This window comes from Hyperoodon ampullatus (genome assembly GCF_949752795.1).
Source record: "Hyperoodon ampullatus genome assembly, chromosome: 3".
NCBI lineage: Eukaryota > Metazoa > Chordata > Mammalia > Artiodactyla > Ziphiidae > Hyperoodon > Hyperoodon ampullatus.
Window position 1 is genome coordinate 151,352,414 of NC_136916.1, and position 21,711 is coordinate 151,374,124.

At 36.1% G+C, this 21,711-nt stretch overlaps 1 protein-coding gene across 1 annotated transcript; it reads left to right on the plus strand.

Moving 5' to 3' along the window:
• Positions 1-1,450: 1,450 nt before the first annotated feature.
• On the plus strand, positions 1,451-20,292 carry DNAL1 (dynein axonemal light chain 1; the record flags this gene model as incomplete). Its single annotated transcript, XM_079699834.1, has 7 exons — positions 1,451-1,483; positions 5,411-5,520; positions 8,984-9,039; positions 14,561-14,616; positions 16,019-16,145; positions 17,020-17,160; positions 20,252-20,292. The coding sequence occupies exons 2-7, from the start codon at positions 5,486-5,488 to the stop codon at positions 20,290-20,292; spliced, it is 456 nt and encodes a 151-aa protein (XP_079555960.1). The 5' UTR covers positions 1,451-1,483; positions 5,411-5,485.
• Between the last annotated feature and the right edge of the window lie 1,419 nt (positions 20,293-21,711).

Below are 21,711 nucleotides of genomic sequence, written 5' to 3' on the forward strand. Positions count from 1 at the left end.
TGTGGCTCGCGGGCTCTAGAGCGCAGGCTCAGTAGTTGTGGAGCATGGGCTTAGTTGCTCCCCAGCATGTGGGATCTTCCTGGACCAGGACTCAAACTCATGTCCCCTGCATTGGCACATGGATTCTCAACCACTGCGCCACCAGGGAAGTCCCTCTCTTATTTTTTTTTCTTTTTTTTCCCTCTCTTATTTTTAAATTAATGTATTTGAAGCATAAGTTTCCTTTTAAGTGTTATATTCCTCAAATATTGACATTCTTTGTCTTTAATTTTATTATTTTACTTAAATTTAAATTTTATTTTTAACTCAAGTGCTACTTATTAGTGTATCTTTATTTCATAGACATAATTCCTTTTGTTATTGTTTAGGGCTCTCTCTTTTTTTTTAACGAGCTCCAGCAATGATTCAAAGAATGTCTTCCTTTTCTTACCTTAAAAAATTTTTAATATCATATAAATTGAATCTAAGATACTATTGATTATAAGGTGCGACATTATTTTTTGTTCTACTAAGAAAGAAAAATAAGAAGTTAGAATTAAACTATGGCATAATTTCCTATCACTTAGAATTTTTATTTTGTACTTATTAACAGAGTTATTTTAAATGTATTTAGGCATATAGATTTTTATCATATGTTATCCTTTGATAAACATAAAAATGCATATCGTATGTATATTAAATAAGAAGGTTAATTTTTTTAAATTTATTAATTTATTTATTTTTGGCTGCGTTGGGTCTTCATTGCTGTGTGCGGGCTTTCTCTAGTTGCGGCGAGCAGGGGCTACTCTTCATTGCGGTACGCGGGCTTTTCATTGCAGTGGCTTCCCTTGTTGTGGAGCATGGGCTCTAGGTGCGTGGGCTTCAGTAGTTGTGGCTCGCGGGTTTTAGAGCGCAGGATCAGTAGTTGTGGCACACGGGCTTAGTTGCTCCGCGGCATGTGGGATCTTCCCAGAGCAGGGCTCAAACCTGTGTCCCTTGCACTGGCAGGCGGATTCTTAACCACTGCACTACTAAGGAAGTCCAAGATGGTTAATATTTTTCTAAAACTTCATCAGTGCTACCTGGCTGCAGCAATTATAAATTGTTCCTGGTTGTAAAATGTATCCAAATTTCAAAGATATTAAAATATAAAAGAAGATATAAATCTTAGAATCAATGAAATAAGATATATTTTAATATCAGTGTTGAAAGCTATATGTTTTCTGTAAACCAAGTGGGAGTGAAGTATCTGACATTACATCACGATTTCCTTAATTTCTCTGAGAGGTATTTAAATGAGTATTTCTGATTTCAGGAAATTAAAACACTCTTTTTGCATATAAAGTCTCAAAAAAAGAAGTTAATCTTTTTAACGGTAGATGCCAGGGCTAATAATTATTGCATGAAAATTGAGTCAACAAATCATACCAATAAAGACAGCTTTGTTTTTTCTTCTCTTTTTAAGGCAAAAGCAACAACAATCAAAGAAGCCCTAGCCAGATGGGTGAGTTATGAGTTTTTACTTCTTCTAGAAACCACATAAGGAGAATTTTTGGATAATTATTTAAATATGACCATTCAATACAAGGGATCTTTGTGGTATTGGAACTGTTTAGCTATCTTGACGGTGTTAGTGGATACATGAGCCTACACATGTGATAAAATTGTATAGAACTTAATACACACGTGCAAACACATTCACACTCGTATGTACAAATGAGTACAAATAAAATTGGGAAAATCTGATTAAAATCAGTGGATTGCATCAATATCAATATCCTGGTTGTGATATTATACTATAGTTTTGAAAACTGTTACCATTGGGGGAAACTGGGCAAAGTGTATAAGGGATCTCTCTGTACTATTTTTTATAACTGCACATAAATTTTCAAGTGTCTCAATAAAAATTTCAATTAAAAAATCTGACCATTGGAAAATTTAAATATGGAAAAGCTGATTCATCTGTTACTGTAATGGCTGGAATCTCTGTTACAGTACATTTTCTTTTTCAACTTTATCATCATTAAACTACATGTCATTTTCAGGTGATAGATTGATATGTGTTGTGGATTATCTAGGTTTTAGACAAATGATGGTTTTAGCCTCTTGGAGGTTAGAACAGGGACAGTCAATGTGGACAAACGAAAATCATGCATAGACAACTGAAAAAACATTGAATAAAAATACTAAAATGATGCTTAACATCACTGATCATCAGGGAAATGCAAATCAAAACTGCAGTGAGATATCACCTCACACCTGTTAAAATGGCTATCATCAAAAATACGGGAGAAAAGTGTTGGTGAGGATGCGGAGAAAAGAAACTCTTTTGCACTTTGGTGGGGATGTAAATGTAAATTGGTACCGTGCTATGGTAAATACTATGGAGGTTCCTCAAAAATTAAAAGTAGATCTACCATGTGATCCAGCAATCCCACTTCTGCATATATATCTGAAGGAAATGAAATCACTATCTCAAAGAGATACGTGTATCCCCATGTTCATTGCAGCGTTATTCACAATAGCCAAGATATGAAAACAACCTAAATGCCTATCAATGGATGAATGGATGAAGAAAATGTATATTTGTATACAATGGAATATTATTCAGCCATAAAAAGAAGGAAATCCTGCCATTTGCAACAACGTGGAAGGACCTTGAGTGCGTTATGCTAAATGACATAAGTCAGGTAGCTAAAGACAAATACTGTATGATCTCACTTACATGTGGAATCTAAAAAAGCCGAACTCATAGAAACAGATTAGAATGGTGATGGCCAGAGTTGAGTGGAGGAAATGGGGAGAAGTTGGTCAAAGGGTATAAACTTCCAGTTATAAGATCAATAAGTTCTGGGGATCTAATGTACAGAATATTTAATAATACTGTATTATGTACTTGAAATTTGCTAAGAGAGTAGATTTTTTAAAAAAATAAATTTATTTATTTATTTATTTTTGGCTGAGTCGGGTCTTTGTTGCTGCACGCCAGCTTTCTCTAGTTGCAGCCAGCGGGGACTACTCTTCATTGTGGTGCGCGGGTTTCTCATTGTGGTGGCTTCTCTTGCTGTGGAGCACGGGCTCTAGCCGCGTGGGCTTCAGTAGTTGTGGCACGTGGGCTCAGTAGTTGTGGCTTGTGGGCTCTAGAGCACAGGCTAAGTAGTTGTGGCGCACGGGCTTAGTTGCTCCACGGCATATGGGATCTTCCTGGACCAGGGCTCGGACCCGTGTCCCCTGCATTGACAGGTAGATTCTTAACCACTGCGCCACCAGGGAAGTCTGGAGAGTAGATCGTAAATGTTCTCAGCACACCAAAAAATAATTATATGTGGTGCTGGATGTGTTAACTAACCTTCTTCTGGTAATCATTTTGCAATGTATACATGTATCAAAGCATCACAGGGTATACCTTAAACATAAACAATGTTATATCTCAATAAATCTGTAAAAAATAGTGATCATTTTGTAATGTATAGAAATATTGAATCACTATGTTGTACAGTGGGAATTAACATAGTATTATAGGTCAATTATATTTCAACAAACAAACAAATTCATAGAAAAAGGCATCAGATTTGTGGTAACCAGAGCCAAGGAGTAGGGGTAGGGGGAATTGGATGAAGATGGTCAATAGGTACAAGCTTCCAGTTACACGGTAAATAAGTACTAGGGATGTAATGTACGACATGATTAATATAATTAACACTGCTGTATGTTATATATGAAAGTTAAGAGAGTAAATCCTGAGTTCTCATCACAAGGAAAAATTTTTTTCTTTTTCTTTTATTTTGTATCTGTATGAGATGATGAATGTTCACTAAACTTATTGTGGTAATCATTTCATGATTTTGTGAGTCAGATTGTTATGCTGTATATATTAAACTTATTCAGTGCTATATATCATTATATCTGGAAAAAATATACAATACATAACACAAAATACATTTTTAAAAAGCATATAGTAATATTAGAGAGGAAACTGTATTGTAAAAAATGCATTAAATATAAACAAATATTTTGAATATAACATTCTATAAAGTTTGAACAGTTGTATTTCAGCATTATAGATCAAATTTCCATAGAGTATAGAGGTGGCTCCTCAATTTCTATGCCCAGTGATATCATATTTGACTATGTTATCACTTGTTTTTTTGTATAATAATGTATCTTTTGCTTTTGTAGCTGGGCTTTAAATAAAAACTCTTTCAAGAAACTTGGTGTCTAGGGAAAATAGACAAAATGGGTAGGATAATGAAATATTTGAATTTTTGTTTTAGTGCTTATAAACTTCTTTGTACTCTAATTACATTAAAAAATTTTCTGCTTAGTTAGTGAAAGATCTGTTTTGTTTAATAAAAAAGTGTGGAGTAGGCTTAGTATTAGATTTGATTTCCTTCAATCAGATTTTAGGATTTTATTTTATTTATTTATGATAACAAGTGGTTGGTTTTTTGCTTTGGTTTGTAGGTTCTATTTCTAGATTACATTATGGCCATAAATCTTTGACTTTAAGATTATTTGAAGACATCATGCTCATTCTTGCACTCATTTAACCCAACATTTATTAAGGATCTACTTGGTGTCAGTCTCCCATCTCCTAACCTATAAAGTATGGCACAAAAAAAATACTGAGTGATTGTGTATTAGATCTCTTTCAACTGATTATATATTTTCTGTTATTGATGTGTTATGATTTGACTTTTTAAAAATAAGCTTCTTTTGTGTCTAATATCAGGTTATAGAAAATATAGGAAAGCAAGAAAATGGTCCCTGAGCTGTAGGATCTTCTTGTTTTGTTGGAGAGATAGAGCTAACTCTAAGTATTGAGGTACTTAGAAACTATTATTAGGCAGCATATCCTGGTAATTAAAATTTAAACTGCGTACTTAGTACTGAAATTAAACTCTAAGGTAGAATTTAGTAGTAAATTATTGTAGAGCAAATAAATTTGACTTCAGCTTTGTCATAAAGAGAAAATCTTCCCAAATTCTCGGTATTTGGTGGTTCTAGCTCTGACTAAATTGTATATAGGAACAGAAAGATGAGATGACAGAAAGAGTTGATCTTATAGGTCTGAATCTGATACTTAGGAAAAGTTTGTTTAGGGACAAGGAATTCTTCCCAGGAAAATGTTTTTGTTTATTAACTGATAGGCTCTAAAATGATTTTTTAAATTACGGAAATAAAAGTTATTTTTTTCCGCCTTTTTTCCATTTGGTTGAGACCTAACAGTGAATTATCTGAATCAGCCATGTATAAGGCTAGTTATCAGGTTCAGTAAGTAAATGTTGTCAATAAGTGAACTGTCAGGAATGTACAGAATTATTGAATTTTAATAATTGTTTTGAAATAAACATTGAAAAGCCTTGAGAAATTTTGGCCTTTTTTAGTTCCACATTTGGATTATTTTCTTCCAAATTAATTTTTAACATAGGAAGAGAAAACCAGTCAGAAGCCATCAGAAGCCAGAGAGATAAAGCTGTATGCCCAGATTCCCCCTATAGAGAAGATGGATGCGTCCTTGTCCACACTTTTTAATTGCGAGTAAGTTCTCTTGTCTTTTTTCGTCTTTTCTAGTATTGCTGTTAAGTTTCACTTCCTTTTCTAAATACACAAACTAGAAAAATATATTTATTTTCTTGATCTTCATTTCCCTTCTTTCCTTCCTTCCTTCCTTCCTTCCTTCTTTCCTCCCTCCCTCCCTTCTTTCTTTCTTTTTCTGATTCTCACTTTGGCAAACCCAAACATAAAAGATTATTGGTTTCTAGGATTATTAATAGAGTAATCCTGAATAATCCTGTACTGTATTTTTTTTTTTTTTTTTGCTGTACACGGGCCTCTCACTGCTGTGGCCTCTGCCGTTGCGGAGCACAGGCTCCGGACGCGCAGGCTCAGTGGCCATGGCTCACGGGCTCAGCCGCTCCGCGGCATGTGGGATCTTCCCGGACTGGGGCACGAACCTGTGTCCCCTGCATCAGCAGGCGGACTCTCAACCACTGCGCCACCAGGGAAGCCCCTGTATTTTTTTACAGTATAATTTTTACAATATGCTTGGAGAATAGAAATTTCCTTGTCTCTTAGGAGAAGCTAAATAACACAATTAAACTATTTCTCTGTCATAGAGTCTAGTACTTTCTCTTGTAAGATTATCCACCAAAGTCGATACTATACTTACTCAGAGGCATAGAGATACTGCTTTAAAAAATACTTTTCAGGGCTTCCCTGGTGGCGCAGTGGTTGAGAGTCCGCCTGCCGATGCAGGGGACGGGGGTTCGTGCCCCGGTCCAGGAAGATCCCACATACCGCAGAGCGGCTGGGCCCATGAGCCATGGCCACTGAGCCTGCGCGTCTGGAGCCTGTGCTTCGCAACGGGAGAGGCCACAACAGTGAGAGGCCCGTACCACAAAAAAAAAAAAAAAAAAAAGCAAAACTTTTCAAACTATGAAAATACATTGTAAAGCACCTAGAAGGGCTTCCCTGGTGGCGCAGTGGTTAAGAATTTGCCTGCCAATGCAGGGGACACGGATTTGATCCCTGGTCTGGGAAGATCCCACATGCCGTGGAGTAACTAAACCCATGTGCCACAACTACTGAGCCTGTGCTCTAGAGCCCACGAGCCACAACTACTGAAGCCCGCGTGCCTAGAGCCTGTGCTCCGCAACAAGAGAAGCCACTGCAATGAGAAGCCCGCACAGCGCAATGAAGAGTAGCCCGCGCTCACCACAACTAGAGAAAGTCCGCACACAGCAACGAAGACCCAACGCAGCCAAAAATAAATTAAAAAAAAAAAAAAAAAAAAAGAGCCCTCTTTAAAAGTCATAAGGGACACAAAATAATTTTTTTAAAAAACCTAGAAAATGTTAAAAGCACAAAGAAAGGGAAATAATATCAACCAAAATTGCACACCTTTTGAGAACCAGTGTTAGCATTTTGGTTTTTATTTTATTTTATTATTTTTTTAACTTTTTGGCCAGACCGCAGGGCATGTGGGATCTTAGTTCCCCGACCAGGGATCAGGGATCTCACCCCTGCCCCCTGCAATGGAAGCGCAGAGTCTTAACCATTGGACTGCCAGGGAAGTCTCAGCATTTTGATATAGAGCCTTCTAATTTTTTTCCTAATTGGGATCAAGTTACATTTATTTGTAATCCTATTTATCCAAGACTTTAAGTATCAGATCTATATTTATTCCTTTTAACTTATTTTCTAAATACACACTTTTTAGCAGGGTTCTGTGGCTAATTTGAGGCAATTATACCATGACACCTTGTAACCGTGCTCTCAGGCTGCAGCGTCTTGTCAGCGGCATAGAATGTTACAGAATCACTTGGGGTTCTTTCTGATTTCTTCATCCTTTGTTTTTCTAACTGTGGTCCCCTGACTACCTATATAAGAATCTCCTTGTGCAGTAGATAAGCCCCACTCCAAATTTATAGAAACAGAATCTACTGATGAAACTAGGTATCTGTATTTATAATAAGCAATCTGAATGACTCTTAGATGCATATTTGTGAACTCATGCATTAGACTAATATCTGTCTTTGGAATTAAAGGGAAAAGCAAACATATTTAGTTATTGTATGCAACTTGTCCTTTTTGATGAGAACACAATGTATTACATAAAAACCCACCTTAGATGTGTTTTTGCCTTCAAAAATCATGATTTCAAAGATCATTATTTCAAAGTGGTCAAATATCTTTTTATCATAAAGCCAGTTCAAAGGCAAGCATTTGAGAAGGTTCTGTACCCCCATACCAAAGTACCTTGGAAACTGCTTAGAAAGAGTCACCCTGTTCATATTTTTGCTGACACTATTTGAGCAGGTTGCTTAAATTAAAGAATTGTTCCCCAACCATAGTCCCAGATTTTCCAGTCCATTTTTCACTTTAACTGGTTGTTCTTGAGAATGGGGAATGACTAGAAAATACATATATTTGACCAGTAATTTACAGTGTACAGTAATTGCTTTTAGTGTTTCAAGCAAAAAAAAAAAAAAAAAAGAAGAAGAATAATTCCTCTTGAGGTCAAATCAGAAGGGTAAGATCTTATGTTCTAGAGTCAGTTTTTTTGCATCTTAAATTTGCCTGTGCTACTTTCTGGTTGTATAATATCAGGCAAATTGCTTAACATCTTTGTGCCTCAGTTTCCTCATTTGTAAAATTTGGATAATAATACTTATTTCATAGGATTGTTCTGATGGTTAAAATAGTTAATACATGTAAAATACTTAGAAGAATACTAGGCACACATTAAGTGTTCAATAAAATTAACTTTTATTATATTCTTTGCATGATATTTACTAAGATATTAAACATTTTTGTCAAGAAAGGAAGATTAATAATGTGTAATTATGCTCCCTTTAAAAATTTGTTTTTATACATTAAAGTATGTACAGGAAAAAAATCTAGAAAAATATATACGAACTATTAAAAGTCATTATCTCTGGGGGAATGTGTGGGGTGGTTAGGATTACATAACTTTTTATTATACACATATCATGGACATTTTCCCAAGTTGGTATGTATAGCCCAATCTTGTTTGCTTTACTGGCAAATAGTATTTCATTTTCTGTATTCCTCAGCTGATGGGTATTTATAAATTTTTTCCCACTTTTTTGCTATTACTATAATACAGTAAATAATCTAATTCATATATTTTTTGGCATTTGTATTAGTATTTCAATAGGACATATTCCTAGAAATGAATTACTGGGTCAAAGAATACATGCATTTAAAAATTTAATAGATAACACCAAATTACCCTCAAAAAGGTTTTTTTGATTTTATACAATAGTGTATATTAACTTTTGTAATCAGGGAAAAAGTATGAAGATTTCAAAATGAAGGAATACATGTCACGTCTGAGAGGGAAAAAAGGATTCAGTGTAAAAGGAAATGTGACTTAAATATCATCTTCTGTGGACAGTTGAAGAATAATTTCTGATATACCATTAACATTTTTTTCTTATTAATTCAAGTGTTCCTTTTTTTTTTTTTTTTTTTTTAGGAAGCTTTCACTGTCTACAAACTGCATTGAAAAAATTGCAAACCTGAATGGCTTAAGTAAGTGATCCACAGTAACAGATGGTTCTTGGATTTTGTAGTTATTTGGAATAAACATTCCAGAGGCACTACATAATCCTAGAAGCTGGCACCTGTTTTAACCCCAGTAATTGTCAGATGTCAGAAAGAATATATAAACCATGTATCTTATTTAATTATCCAAAGAAAAGTAGAGATAACATGAAACCGGAACAGCTTAAAGACATTATAAAGTTTTTGTAGTGTTAGAATTGAAATAGCTTAAATAGAAAATCAGGTGTTTTATATTTTTTTGTTCAGATTTATCTTGTGTTTCATACTTATGATATTTAAAATTTTATTCTTCACCATCCCTGTTTTTCCTGTGCTCCTTGTCTTTGTTAATGACATCGACACCTTCCCAGTTGCCAAGGCTACTTGTGCTAGTTGCCTGTGGCTGCAGAAACTTGGTGGCTTAAAACTGCAGAAATGTATTCCCTCATTGTTCTAGAGGCCAGAAGTCTGAAATCAGTTTCACTGGGCCAAAATCAAGAGGGCCACACCTTCTCTAGAGGCTTCAGGGGAGAATCTTTTCCTTACCTTTTCTAGATTCTGATGGCTGCCAGATTCCTTGGCTTGTGACTGCGTCAGTCCAATATCTGCCTCTGTCGTCCTATTGCCTTCTCCTCTTTTGTCTCTGTCATATCTTTCTCTTTCACCCTCTTATGAGGATACATGTGATTGCATTTAAGGAACACCTGGGTAATGAAAGCTACTCTCCCCATCTTAAGATCCCTAACTTAATCATATCTGCAAAGTACTTTTCCCCATATATAGTAACATTCACAGGTTCCAGGGATTAGGATATAGGTATCTTTTGGTGAGCCATTATTTAGCATATTATATTTCCCTTTACTTCCCTCAAGCCCTACATGCAAGTTCATCAGTAAGTCCTGTTAACTCTATTCTTTGAAAGAGCTCTCAAGTAATTTGTTGCTTTTCCATTTCCAGGAGCTACAGCTTTAATTTAGACCCTCATCATCTCCCCCTTAGGTCATATTTTTCAAATTTTTTTTACCACTTCCCACAGTAAGAAATACCTTTGAATTTATGACTCAGTATATATATATTCTTATGAATACACATATCAAATATAGCATATGCATATGAACGGGATTAAAATTTGTAAAACAATATTTACCCTTATAGCATAGGTTCCAGTATAAATTTTTTTAGCATGATTTCATTGTTTTTTAAATGCTTGTCACAACCCACTAAGTTGATTTCACATGACCCACAGTTTGAAAAAATACTGCCTTACAACTTCTGTTATAGCCTCCCAATTGATCTCCTTGTCTCCCATCTTTCTGTTCTTCTATTGACCTTCAGCACTGACACCAGAGTTTTCTTTTGAAAAATATTGTTCTCATTATCATTCCTCCAGATCAGAGATCTTTAATGCCTCCCCTTTGCCTAGTAAAGACCAGATGCCTTAAGGTTGCATTCAGGGTCACCTAAAAGCTTGTGACATCCTCTTCACACCCAAACATATAATTCTTTTTTTATGACTTTGTGCACTTGTTAATGCAGTGCTTTTCATTGAGAACAGCCCCTTCCTCTAGCAGGAAAACCCTACAAGAAACCAAATTAAGATTAAGAATGCCAAGTTTAAATGTCATTTAGAGGGAGACCCCTAAAGACTTCTTTAATCTCCATCATCATAACAATTACTCTTTCTTGGGAACATTCATAACAGTCTACCTTAGATTATAATAATAATTACTTCATATAGTTATTGTAAAGATTAAATGAGTAGTGTGTATAAAGTTCTTAGAACAGTGCCTAGTGCATATAAATGCTCAAGAAATATTAGCTGTTATTATAGTTAGTGAGGAATATGTTCTGTCTCTTCAGATAATGAGTTCCTTTAGGGCAAACATCACATCTTATTAATCTATCTTCTGTTCCAAATCTCCATCCCCCCCCAGTACTGTACTCAAAGTTGTACTGAGTATTTATATAGTGCTGGAGAGGAAGTGTTTACTTTTAGAGTTGTGTATAAGATGATTCAGTCTATTCCATTTTTCACTGACTCATTAAACAATTTATGTTTCATTTCATTCCCTATTCTTTGTCTGTATTTGAAATAACTTGCTTAAAGGAGACTAAATGAATAACATTATTTATCAGTATGAATAACATGCTTTTCTTTCATAAAAACATGACTGTGACAATATGAAAATGAAAATATGAAAAACCTATATAAGGCTGGTAATGGGTTTGAACTCATATTCTCTTTGGTCAATTGGTAGTGACACTCAGGAAAGTCATATGAAGAAGAGTTCCAAAAATTCAGTGGAAAAGAGTACCTTGATCAATTATTGATGTCTGATGTAGGCATGGAATGAGAGAGAATAGGCATTTGTACCATGTATTTGCTATATTTGATGCATCTCATTTTAGTTCTGCTTATAACAAATGGTATTTCTGCAGTCTATGGAGAGAATACATTTTGTCTGTGACTATGAAGCCAACTGATTCATGCAAAAGATTGAACCTATGACGCTAGCTTGCCTCCCACCCCTTTCCTTTCATGAGCACTATAGTCTTACCTACTACGCTGTGATAAGAGGATCTGAAATAAGTAGGTATTCCTATTTAACAGCGGGGTTATAAGGCACAATAACCCTAACAGCAATATATATTGTTTCAAAACTGTGACTAGAAAACTGTATGACATTACTATGTTCAAAACTGTGACTAAAAAGCTGTACAATGTGAATACTAATACTCTCATATTAAAGATTAGAAAGTAAAGTTTCTTGGTAAAAAAGTATACTCCTTCAGTTTACTAAATAAATAAACATAAAACTTTAAGGTATTGTTTTGATTTCGTCAGGACCTAAGAAGAAAAAAACAGTGTTTTCCTTCTAGTGGTGCTCTCTACTTATGCAACATATAAAATATGGAAAATACATAATTCTGTAATGTTAGAAGAGTTAATCTATTAAGTTTGATATCATAATTTACTTCCCCGTACAGCAAAAAGATCTCTTTAGCCTTTCATTGCCATTTTCATGTGCATTTTTTAAAAAAGGAGTTGTATATATTTAAGTTAGATACTATCTTTAAAAGATTTGTATATATCTGTTATCTCTAATTTCTGAGATCAGTTCTTATCTTAGTTGACCTAAGTGTATTTTGACATGGATGATTTCTTTTCTCTTTGAAGCAATTTCAATATTGGATTTCTAGGACAGTGTACCCTTCTGATTTTCTCCTGCCTTTTTGGCTACTTCTTCCCAGTCTCATGTCCTCAAATTTTAAATGTTGGAGTATCTGGGGACTCAGTTCTTGGATCTCTTCTCTTTTCTGTCTTCACCTACTCCCTAGATTATCTCATCCAGATCATGGCTTTACCATCTACATGCTGATGGCTCCGAAATTTATATCTCTAGTCCATACATCTCCTCTGAACTCCAGATTCACACATTCAGTTGCCTGACATTTCCATTGGATGTCTACTGGGCATCTCATACTTAACATGTCCAATACTGAGTCCTGATGTACTTCCCCAGCCCTAGTTAACCCAACTTCTTGTGTGTCTGTCTCAGATAGTGACAACTGCATTATTCTGGTTGCTCAGGCCAAACTCCTTGGTAATTTCTTGACTCCTCTCTCACTATATATGCCTGATACACACACACATACATCATTTATTTGTACTTACCATGGATTAGGCCTTGTACTGAATATTTTAGACAATTATCTCATTTAATCCTTATACTCTTATAAGGTAGATCCTATACTTCCTCATTTTACATATGAGAAAACTGAGATTCTAAGAGGTTTGGTTACTTCCCTAGAGAGTTAGGATTGGAACTCAGTTATGGATTTGTGCTCTTAACCATTGATTTATGGATGTTATAGAACAGTGCCATCCAATAGAATTATCTGCACTGTACCAATACAGTTGCCACTAGCCATATGTAGCTATTAAGCTCTTGAAATGTGATAATGTGATGGAGAAACTGAATTTTTTATCGTATTTAATTTTAATTAAATTAAATAGCCACATGTGGTTAGTAACTACCATACTGGACAGCATAGTTATAGAAGTTTAAGTTGTGAAAATTAAATGTATAACTTATGCATAAGTAATCACAGTAGTTTTTTAGGACAGAAGTGAGGTTTCCTGTGTTTTACTAGAAATCTTTTATTTTAATTTTGAAAAATAATGTATGTACATGGTTTTATGCAAATAGTTCAGAAGAGGGTGCAGTTAAAAATGTCTTCCTCCAGGGACTTCCCTGGTGGTCCAGTGGGTAAGACTGCACGCTCCCAATACAGGGGGCCTGGGTTCGATCCCTGGTCAGGGAACTAGATCCCGCATGCATGCTGCAATTAAGAGTTTGCATGCAGCACTAAGAGTCCGCATGCCACAACTAAGAAGCCCACATGCCTCAACTAAAGATCCCTCATGCCGCAATGAAGATCCCGCATGCTGCAACGAAGACCCGTTGCAGCCAAAATTAAATGAATAAATATTTAATAAATAAATAAATAAATAAAAAGAAAAATATCTTCCTCTGACCATAGACTGACTTTCAGTTCCTCCCCCAAACCAACCACTGTTTCTACTTTTCTCTTCCAGAAATAGCCTATAGATATAAAAATAGAAACATTCTTTTAAAAAATACAAATAGACATTTTTTAACCAATCACAATCTAATTATTTTAAAAAATGAAAGCAAAAGGTTTTAAAAATACTGATTCATTTGATTTCACTTCTAATCCTTTGTGGAGCAAGGTGGACCAAACATGAATATGTTTTCTATTTTCTAGTGTAAGTCCTCATATTATAAGAGATTTGAAATATATATGCTCCCAAATTTAAAGTTCAAATCTTCTTTACTCTTATTTTATCCTTGTAGTATTAAAACCATGCATTTCAAATAGCTAACCATTTAAAATTTAACATTGGCATGATGTGCAATTGTAGTTGTAGTGTTTACCTTAGTGATATGTCTATGTTATTTCTTACTTGATTACCATTTTTTATTAATACGGCCTTTTTTATTATATAAGCTTATTTATTATATAAATGTATTTTTTAATTTAAAAAAATTATTATTATTTAAAAAATTTTTGGCTGCATTGGGTCTTCGTTTCTGCACACGGGCTTTCTCTAGTTGCAGCGAGCGGGGGCTACTTTTCGTTGCGATGCGTGGGCTTCTCATTGCAGCGGCTTCTCTTGCTGCGGAGCACGAACTCTAGGCACAAGACTTCAGTAGTTGTGGCACGCAGGCTCAGTAGTTGTGGCTTAAGGTCTCTAGAGTGCAGGCTCAGTAGTTGTGGCACATGGGCTTAGTTGCTTTGTGGCATGTGGGATCTTCCTGGACCAGGGCTTGAACCCGTGTCCCCTGCATTGGCTGGCGGATTCTTAACCACTGCGCCACCAGAGAAGTCCCTATATAAATGTATTAAAGCTTTATTACATTAGATTTATAACAATTGTGTGATATGATTCTAATAAACCAAAATTGTTTTCTTTCCTCTACAGAAAACTTGAGAATATTGTCTTTAGGAAGAAACAACATAAAGAACTTAAATGGACTGGTAGGTTGTTATTTATTACTTAAAAGCATACACTCTTTTTCTTGAGTATGCAAATAATACTTGTCTGTTGCAGAAACTTTACAAAATAGAAAAGCAAATATAAAAATTACCTATAAACCACTGCTAACATTTTGATTGACTTTTTTTCCTATTCTTTGGTGGGTATGTAGAGAATGAAATCATACCATATATATTGTCTTGCATCTCTTTTTTTTACTTAGTATATAAAGATCATTTTTTCCATGTCATTCATTCATTCAGCAAATTCATTCAATATATTTCCTGAATGCCTACTTTTAGCCAGGCACTGTTCTAGGCACTAGAGATACAGCAGGATATAAAATAAAGTCCTTGCTCTCATTGAATTTAAATTATAGTGGAGGGAGACAGACTAGAAAATAACTGTATAATAATACATCAGGTGGTGATGAATGCAATGAAGAAAAACAAGGCATATATATTCCAAATAGATAATTATTTCCATTAAATTTTACTGTTAAAAATTATCTCAAGTTTCTGCCTGGCCAGAAAATTTTAAATTCTAATTTTATATCTTCCTAATTTATATATTTTTCCAAATTTATGTTATCTTCCTATGTGGTTAACATGCCATCTCTATCTTTGTAGCATTTATATGGATTTTATGGTGATCGCGGAATAAAATATAATTATTGATTTAAAAAAAACAAAAACAAAAATGAGGCATATAAGAGAACATAGATTGATGGGAAGTCCTCTCTAAAAGTGAGAATGTAAGCTCTAGAGCTGACCAAGGGACCAGTGCTCCAGACTGGCGAGGGACAGCAAGTGCAGATGTCTTGAAACTGAAGCTCCTTGGTATGCTTGAGTAAGAGCAAGAGTTGAATGAGGGAGAATTGTCCTCAGTGAGGTTGGAGAGGGAGCCAAGAACCATCCTTATAGGACTTGGTAAGATTTTAGATTTTTTTCTAAGTGGCTTGCAAAGCCATTTGAGGTTTTTGATCAGAGGATTTTATTTAAGTTTTTAAAATAATTTTCAACCATACTTTTTTTTTTTTTGCGGTATGTGGGCCTCTCACTGTTGTGGCCTCTCCCGTTGCGGAGCACAGGCTCCGGACGCGCAGGCTCAACGGCCATGGCTCACGGGCCCAGCCGCTCCGCGGCATGTGGGATCTTCCCAGACCGGGGCACGAACCCGTGTCCCCTGCATCGGCAGGTGGACTCTCAACCACTGTGCCAGCAGGGGAGCCCTCTAGTTGGCTTTCTTAATGAGAAAAAACTCCCACACAGCCTTCAGCTCTGCTGCCAGTGGACAGGTTGGTCTCAGTTCTCTCTGAAGGCCATTGTCTTTATGTTTATGAGGAAGGGGACAGAAAGAAAAGCTTAAAAATAAGTATGTAAATCAAATTGCTTTCTTTTTCAGGAAGCAGTAGGGGACACATTAGAAGAACTGTGGATCTCCTACAATTTTATTGAGAAGTTGAAAGGGATCCATGTAATGAAGAAATTGAAGATTCTTTACATGTCTAATAACCTGGTGAAAGACTGGGGTAAGTGAGGCAGGCTCTTTGCTAACCTTCTACCTCATGTTTATAGAAAATAGCCCTATAGGGAACAAGATACGAAATGGGGACATTTCTTTCTAAGCAGAGGGAAATAGCTATAGGAGTTCCTATATTTCATCTAAACACTTGAAATTTACATTTAAATATTTACTTAGAATGATTATAATTGAATAGGTCCTGGTCCTATTAATCATGAAAAAAATTAAACTATTGTCCAAAGGCCAAAAGGAATCGGTTTAATAATTCTTGGGTGGAAGACTTATTTAACATATATATTGCTTTTCTTTTTTATTGTACATTATCCATTTAGCATTTTAAAGCCCTATTGTGTGCCATGAACTATGCCAGGCTGTTGAGATACATAGTTGAATAGGACATTATCCCTGCCCTCAAGGAGTTCACAGCTTAGTGGGAAAGATTGGTTTATGAGTTAATAATTAGAAAACTGTGTGATAAGTTCTACAACAGAGGCTTGAATGAGTTGCTTTAAGAATTTAGAGATGAGGGAATGGGTCGAGACAAAGGCAGTGTAGTTTAGCTGATACTGATGTAGTACAGTATAGAGAAGACCTGTCACTGGAGAGTGATTTGTTGATTCTGAACCTCATTTCCTCTTCTTATGCCATCCTTAGATTAGCATAAAGGTAGAAGAGGTACGTCTCGCTTTCCCTCCCTTTCCATAATGTCTTCAGAGAATGACTTCATATGGTATAATGTCCCCTACTTCCTTCAAAATCTTAAACAATGAATTGTTCTGAATAGTCACAAACTGAGGGCTAGTGATAATGGGATTCACCCTTCAAAATCATAAGAGTAAAACTTGCCATTTTAATATGGAATGTATTCTTTGTACTTGTAGGTGAATTTGTGAAGCTGGCAGAACTACCATGCCTAGAAGACCTGGTGTTTGTAGGCAATCCCTTGGAAGAGAAACATTCTGCTGAAGGGAACTGGATTGACGAGGCAACCAAGAGAGTACCCAAACTGAAAAAGCTAGATGGTGAGTGACTCTGGGCCAGCTTGGAAATGTTTTCTGGGTGTAAGAATTGAATTTGTAGCACAGAATCATGAAAAGGAGCAAAACTAAAGAAAATGATAGGTTATCTCTGGTCTCCAAGGCCATTTCTGTCCGTAGGAAATTTTGTGGTCCCAGTTTGGGCCAGAGTGAGATGAAAGACTTCTAGAATATTTAGACTGGCGTAAGACCATCCCTAAACCAAAAGCTTATAAGAAAGCTGGGTTTATTCTCAGGTCCCAAACGTATTATTTTGCAAAATAATTAGACATAAATAGTAAGGAGTTGCTTTTTCACAATTGGATCAAAATTGTAATGTTTTCTCTCCCTCTCCCCCCTAATTTTAGTTTCTCAATACCTAAGGTAGGTGAAAATGTCAGGAGAGATCCCTGACTGACTGGGTTCAAGTCCCAGTTCTAGCTTTTTTGTCATCGGGCTGGTTAATTCATCTCACCAAACTTTGTTCTTTTGTCATCTGAAAACCAGAAATAATAGAAGAGTCACAGACCTCCCTGGGTCTTTCCTCCTTCCAGTGGTCCTATGAGGAAGCTAGGCCATTTTTACCTTAAACCTACACAATGTTATATATCAATCATATCTCAATAAAGTTGGGGGGAAAAGATAATGAACATATATATCACCCCCCAAAATTTCCTTTTGCCTCTTTGTAATCCCTCCCTCCTGCTGCTCACCACCATCCCTCCCAAGGCAATCACTGATCTGCTTTCTGTCCCTATAGATTAGTTTGTATTTTATAGAGTTTTATATAAATGGAATCATGCAGAATGTTCCTTTTTTTCCCTCTGGCTACATACCTAGCAGTAAAATAACAAAGACACTAGACTGCCTCTTGTGGGAGGTACAGGAACAAACAGGAAGAGGCAAACAGGTTTCTTAGATACTGGTGATGTTCTGTTTCCTAAATTGGGTGGTGGGTATACAATAATTGGTTTTGTTACTCTTTATTTATATTGTATCTATATGAGTGAATATTTCATAAGTTAAAATAAAATAGAACAAAAGAGAGGGTACATTAGAGCCTTGGACTTCAGCCTTTTTATGTTCAACTTTGACCTCTAGAAACCATTTGAAATCATTTGTCTTCCTTTCTCATTGTGCACGGGAAGTGAACCCTTCCATTAAGAATGGAAAAGAATCCCTTATATAGACCCTGAATAGACCAAGCCACATTATATACAGCCTTTTGGACCAAATATTGACTTCAGGCCAATCTGAACAGCCCCTAGAAAAACCAGCTGGTCTATCCTAAACCAGTGAGATGGACCAGAACACAGGTGGCCACAGCTGCTAGCTTGCCTCTTTTTGCTCCTCTTCAGTTGCTTGTAAGAAAAACTGAGGGGTGTTAAAGAGCTAAAATGAAAAAGACAGACAATACCAAATGTTAGTGGAACATGGAGCAACTAAAACTCTCATACCCTGCTGGATAGTAATGTAACTTGGTATAACCTTGGAAAACTGGCATTATCTACAGAAGCTCTACATACATATCCCACATGACCCAGCAACTTTTCTCCTAGCTGTATACCCAGGAGAAAAGAGCATGGATGTTTACCAAAAGACCTGTATGACAATGCTCATTGCACCACTATTTTAATAGCTATAAATTGGAAACAACCCAAATGCCCAACAAAAATAGGATAAGTAAATTATGACATATTCGTACAATGGAATATTAAACAGCAATGAGAACGAATGAACTATAGCTTCACACAATATACATGAATCATATAAACATAACGTTGAGCAAAAGAAGCCAGACACAGAGCGCACGCTACATCATTCTATTCATATCAGTTTCAAAATCAGGCAAAATAATCCATGGTGTTAGACATTAGGATAGAATATAACTTTTGTTGGGGGACAGTGACTGGAAGGGGACCTGAGGAAGTTTTGGGGGTTCTGATAATGTTCTCTTCCTAATCTGGGTGCTGGTTACCAGATGTGTTCACTTCGTATACATTTACCAATCTGTACACTTATACTTTGTGTACTTTGTATGTATATTTCAATAAAACATTCACTACCCCCCACAAACAGATGCTGTGGGGAGTACAGAGGGGTAAGACTCTGCTCGTTGCCATAAAGAAGAATCACACAGGAAGAGGCACTGGAGATGGCTCTTAATTAAGAGTAGGGCCTAGATGGAAGGGGTGTTACAGAGGGCATTCCAAAATGGAGGAGCTTGGTTAGCCAGGAGTCCAGAGGTAGTAGTCTGCAAGATGAGTTTGGGAGACAATGAGTTGATCAGTTCATCTGGAGTGGAGGGTGACTGGCTGAAGAGTTAAGACTGAACAGTTGACTAGGGTCAGATTGTGGGCATGCTTCAAATGCCAGAGCTCAGAAATGGCTGGCTCTTGGGCCAGTGAGAGCCTGCAGATATATTTTATTTTCTGTGCCTTGGTTCTTTTTATTTTTTTCCAATTTATCCCCAATGTTTAGTATTTGAGGGAGTAACATAAAAATTCAGATTCTGGTAATACTGGGATTGCGTATTTTATTGTGAAAAATGAATATTTCTTTGTGTTTAACATACAAAGTTTTTAGTGTGTATAGGGCCTTATTTTTCTGCCTGGTACTTGTAGGCATTTTTTTTTTTTTTTTTTTTTTCTCTGGTACGCAGGCCTCTCACTGTTGTGGCCTCTCCCGTTGTGGAGCACAGGCTCCGGACGCGCAGGCTCAGCGGCCATGGCTCACGGGCCTAGCTGCTCCGCAGCATGTGGGATCTTCCCAGACCGGGGCACAAACCCGTGTCCCCTGCATTGGCAGGCGGACTCTCAACCACTGCGCCACCAGGGAAGCTCCTATAGGCATTTTTATTTGTAAGTCTGCATTTGGGGACCTGAATATTTATAATTACTTATATTAATCCATTTGGGAATTCTCCTGAGAGGCTTTTTGGATAATTAGAAATTTAAAAGATTATTTTATGATATTATTTTTATTATGGCACACTTCTCAGCATCTCAGAACTCCTCAGGTTAACAGAAAAATATTTTCATTTAGAATTTAACAATCTCTTGAGAATGACCAGTAATAATTTTCTTTTTCATTTTAGGTACCCCAGTAATTAAAGAGGATGAGGAAGAAGATAACTAACACCACATTTTCCACTTTGTGTAACTTATTTAAATGTCATAAGAACAATAGATAAGTTTTGTATAGTTGTCTATTTTAAAGATTCTGTGTGGGGCAAATGGTTCTTAAGATAAAACAAATCTTTCATTCCTTTTTTTCTCGTAACCTATTCAGTGTTTCTCCCCCAAAATGATAACACCAACTTTATATATTCTAGTTCTCTTTTTGGAAGCTATAAATTTTCAATTTTTGTCTTCAGTCCCAGTTATGTACTGCGTGGCCCCATCTACTGAAACCTTTATAGACCAGTCATTTTTAACAACAAAGGAACAAATGTGATTCTTTATTCAGTTTGTTTAGTTTTTTCATTTTTGTTTGTTTGTTTTTTTTAGGCCAGGCATTTAAATACTTAACTTTTGAATCTGTAGGCCATCTTTCTTGAAGGTCCGTCTCTTTATGACTCAGAAGCACAAATGTGTCATGCCTTTGGTTTGGGAAGAGCTCCTCTTAGAAATATAGCAGCAGTCCTAGAATCAAGACTCCAAAGTCCAGTTTGAAAAACTATGGAAACAAGGAAAAATTAGTACCTTGGAAGCCTTATAGCCCATGTTATATTTACTTATTTGTTGTTCCAAAAGTGTGTGCATTGTCAACTGGAATTTATGCTGTGTTTACCTGCATGTCCACTCAAGTCCTGCAAACAGTCAGCCAGTCATTCCGTGATCCAGGTCAGTGGTTAAAATGACTGTTATAATCACTCCTTTGACCAGTACTTTGGCCTTATTACACATATGGACCTGACCTTAGGCACACTTTTTGGTTATAGTTCCTTATATTGGGTTGGCCAAAAGGTTTGTTTGTTTTTTTCCGTAAGATGGCTCTAGTAGCACTTAGTTGTCTTTAACTTCATTTGAAACAATTTTGTTAGATTGTATTGTGACAGCTGTCATATCAGCATGCATTTTAAAAAAAACTTATCAAAATTGGTGAATTTTTGTGTAGCCATTTTAATATTGAAGATGGAAGAAAAAAAAGCAACAGTTTTGGCATATTATCCTTTATTATTTCAAGAAAGGTAAAAACACAACTGAAACTCAAAAAAAGATTTGTGCGGCCTATGGAGATGGTGCTGTGGCTGATTGAACGTGTCAAAAGTGGTTTGCGAAGTTTCGTGCTGGAGATTTCTCGCTGGAAGATGCTCCATGGTCGGGTAGATCAGTTGAAGTTGATAGCCATCAAAGCAAGACATTAATTGAGAACAATCAATGTTATACCACGTGGAAGATAGCCAACATACTCAAAATATCCAAATCAAGAGCTGAAAATCATTTGCTCCAGCTTGGTTATGTGAATCGCTTTGACGTTTGGGGTCCACATAAATTAAGCGAAAAAAACCTTCTAGACTGTATTTCTGCATGCAATTCTCTACTTAAACGTAAC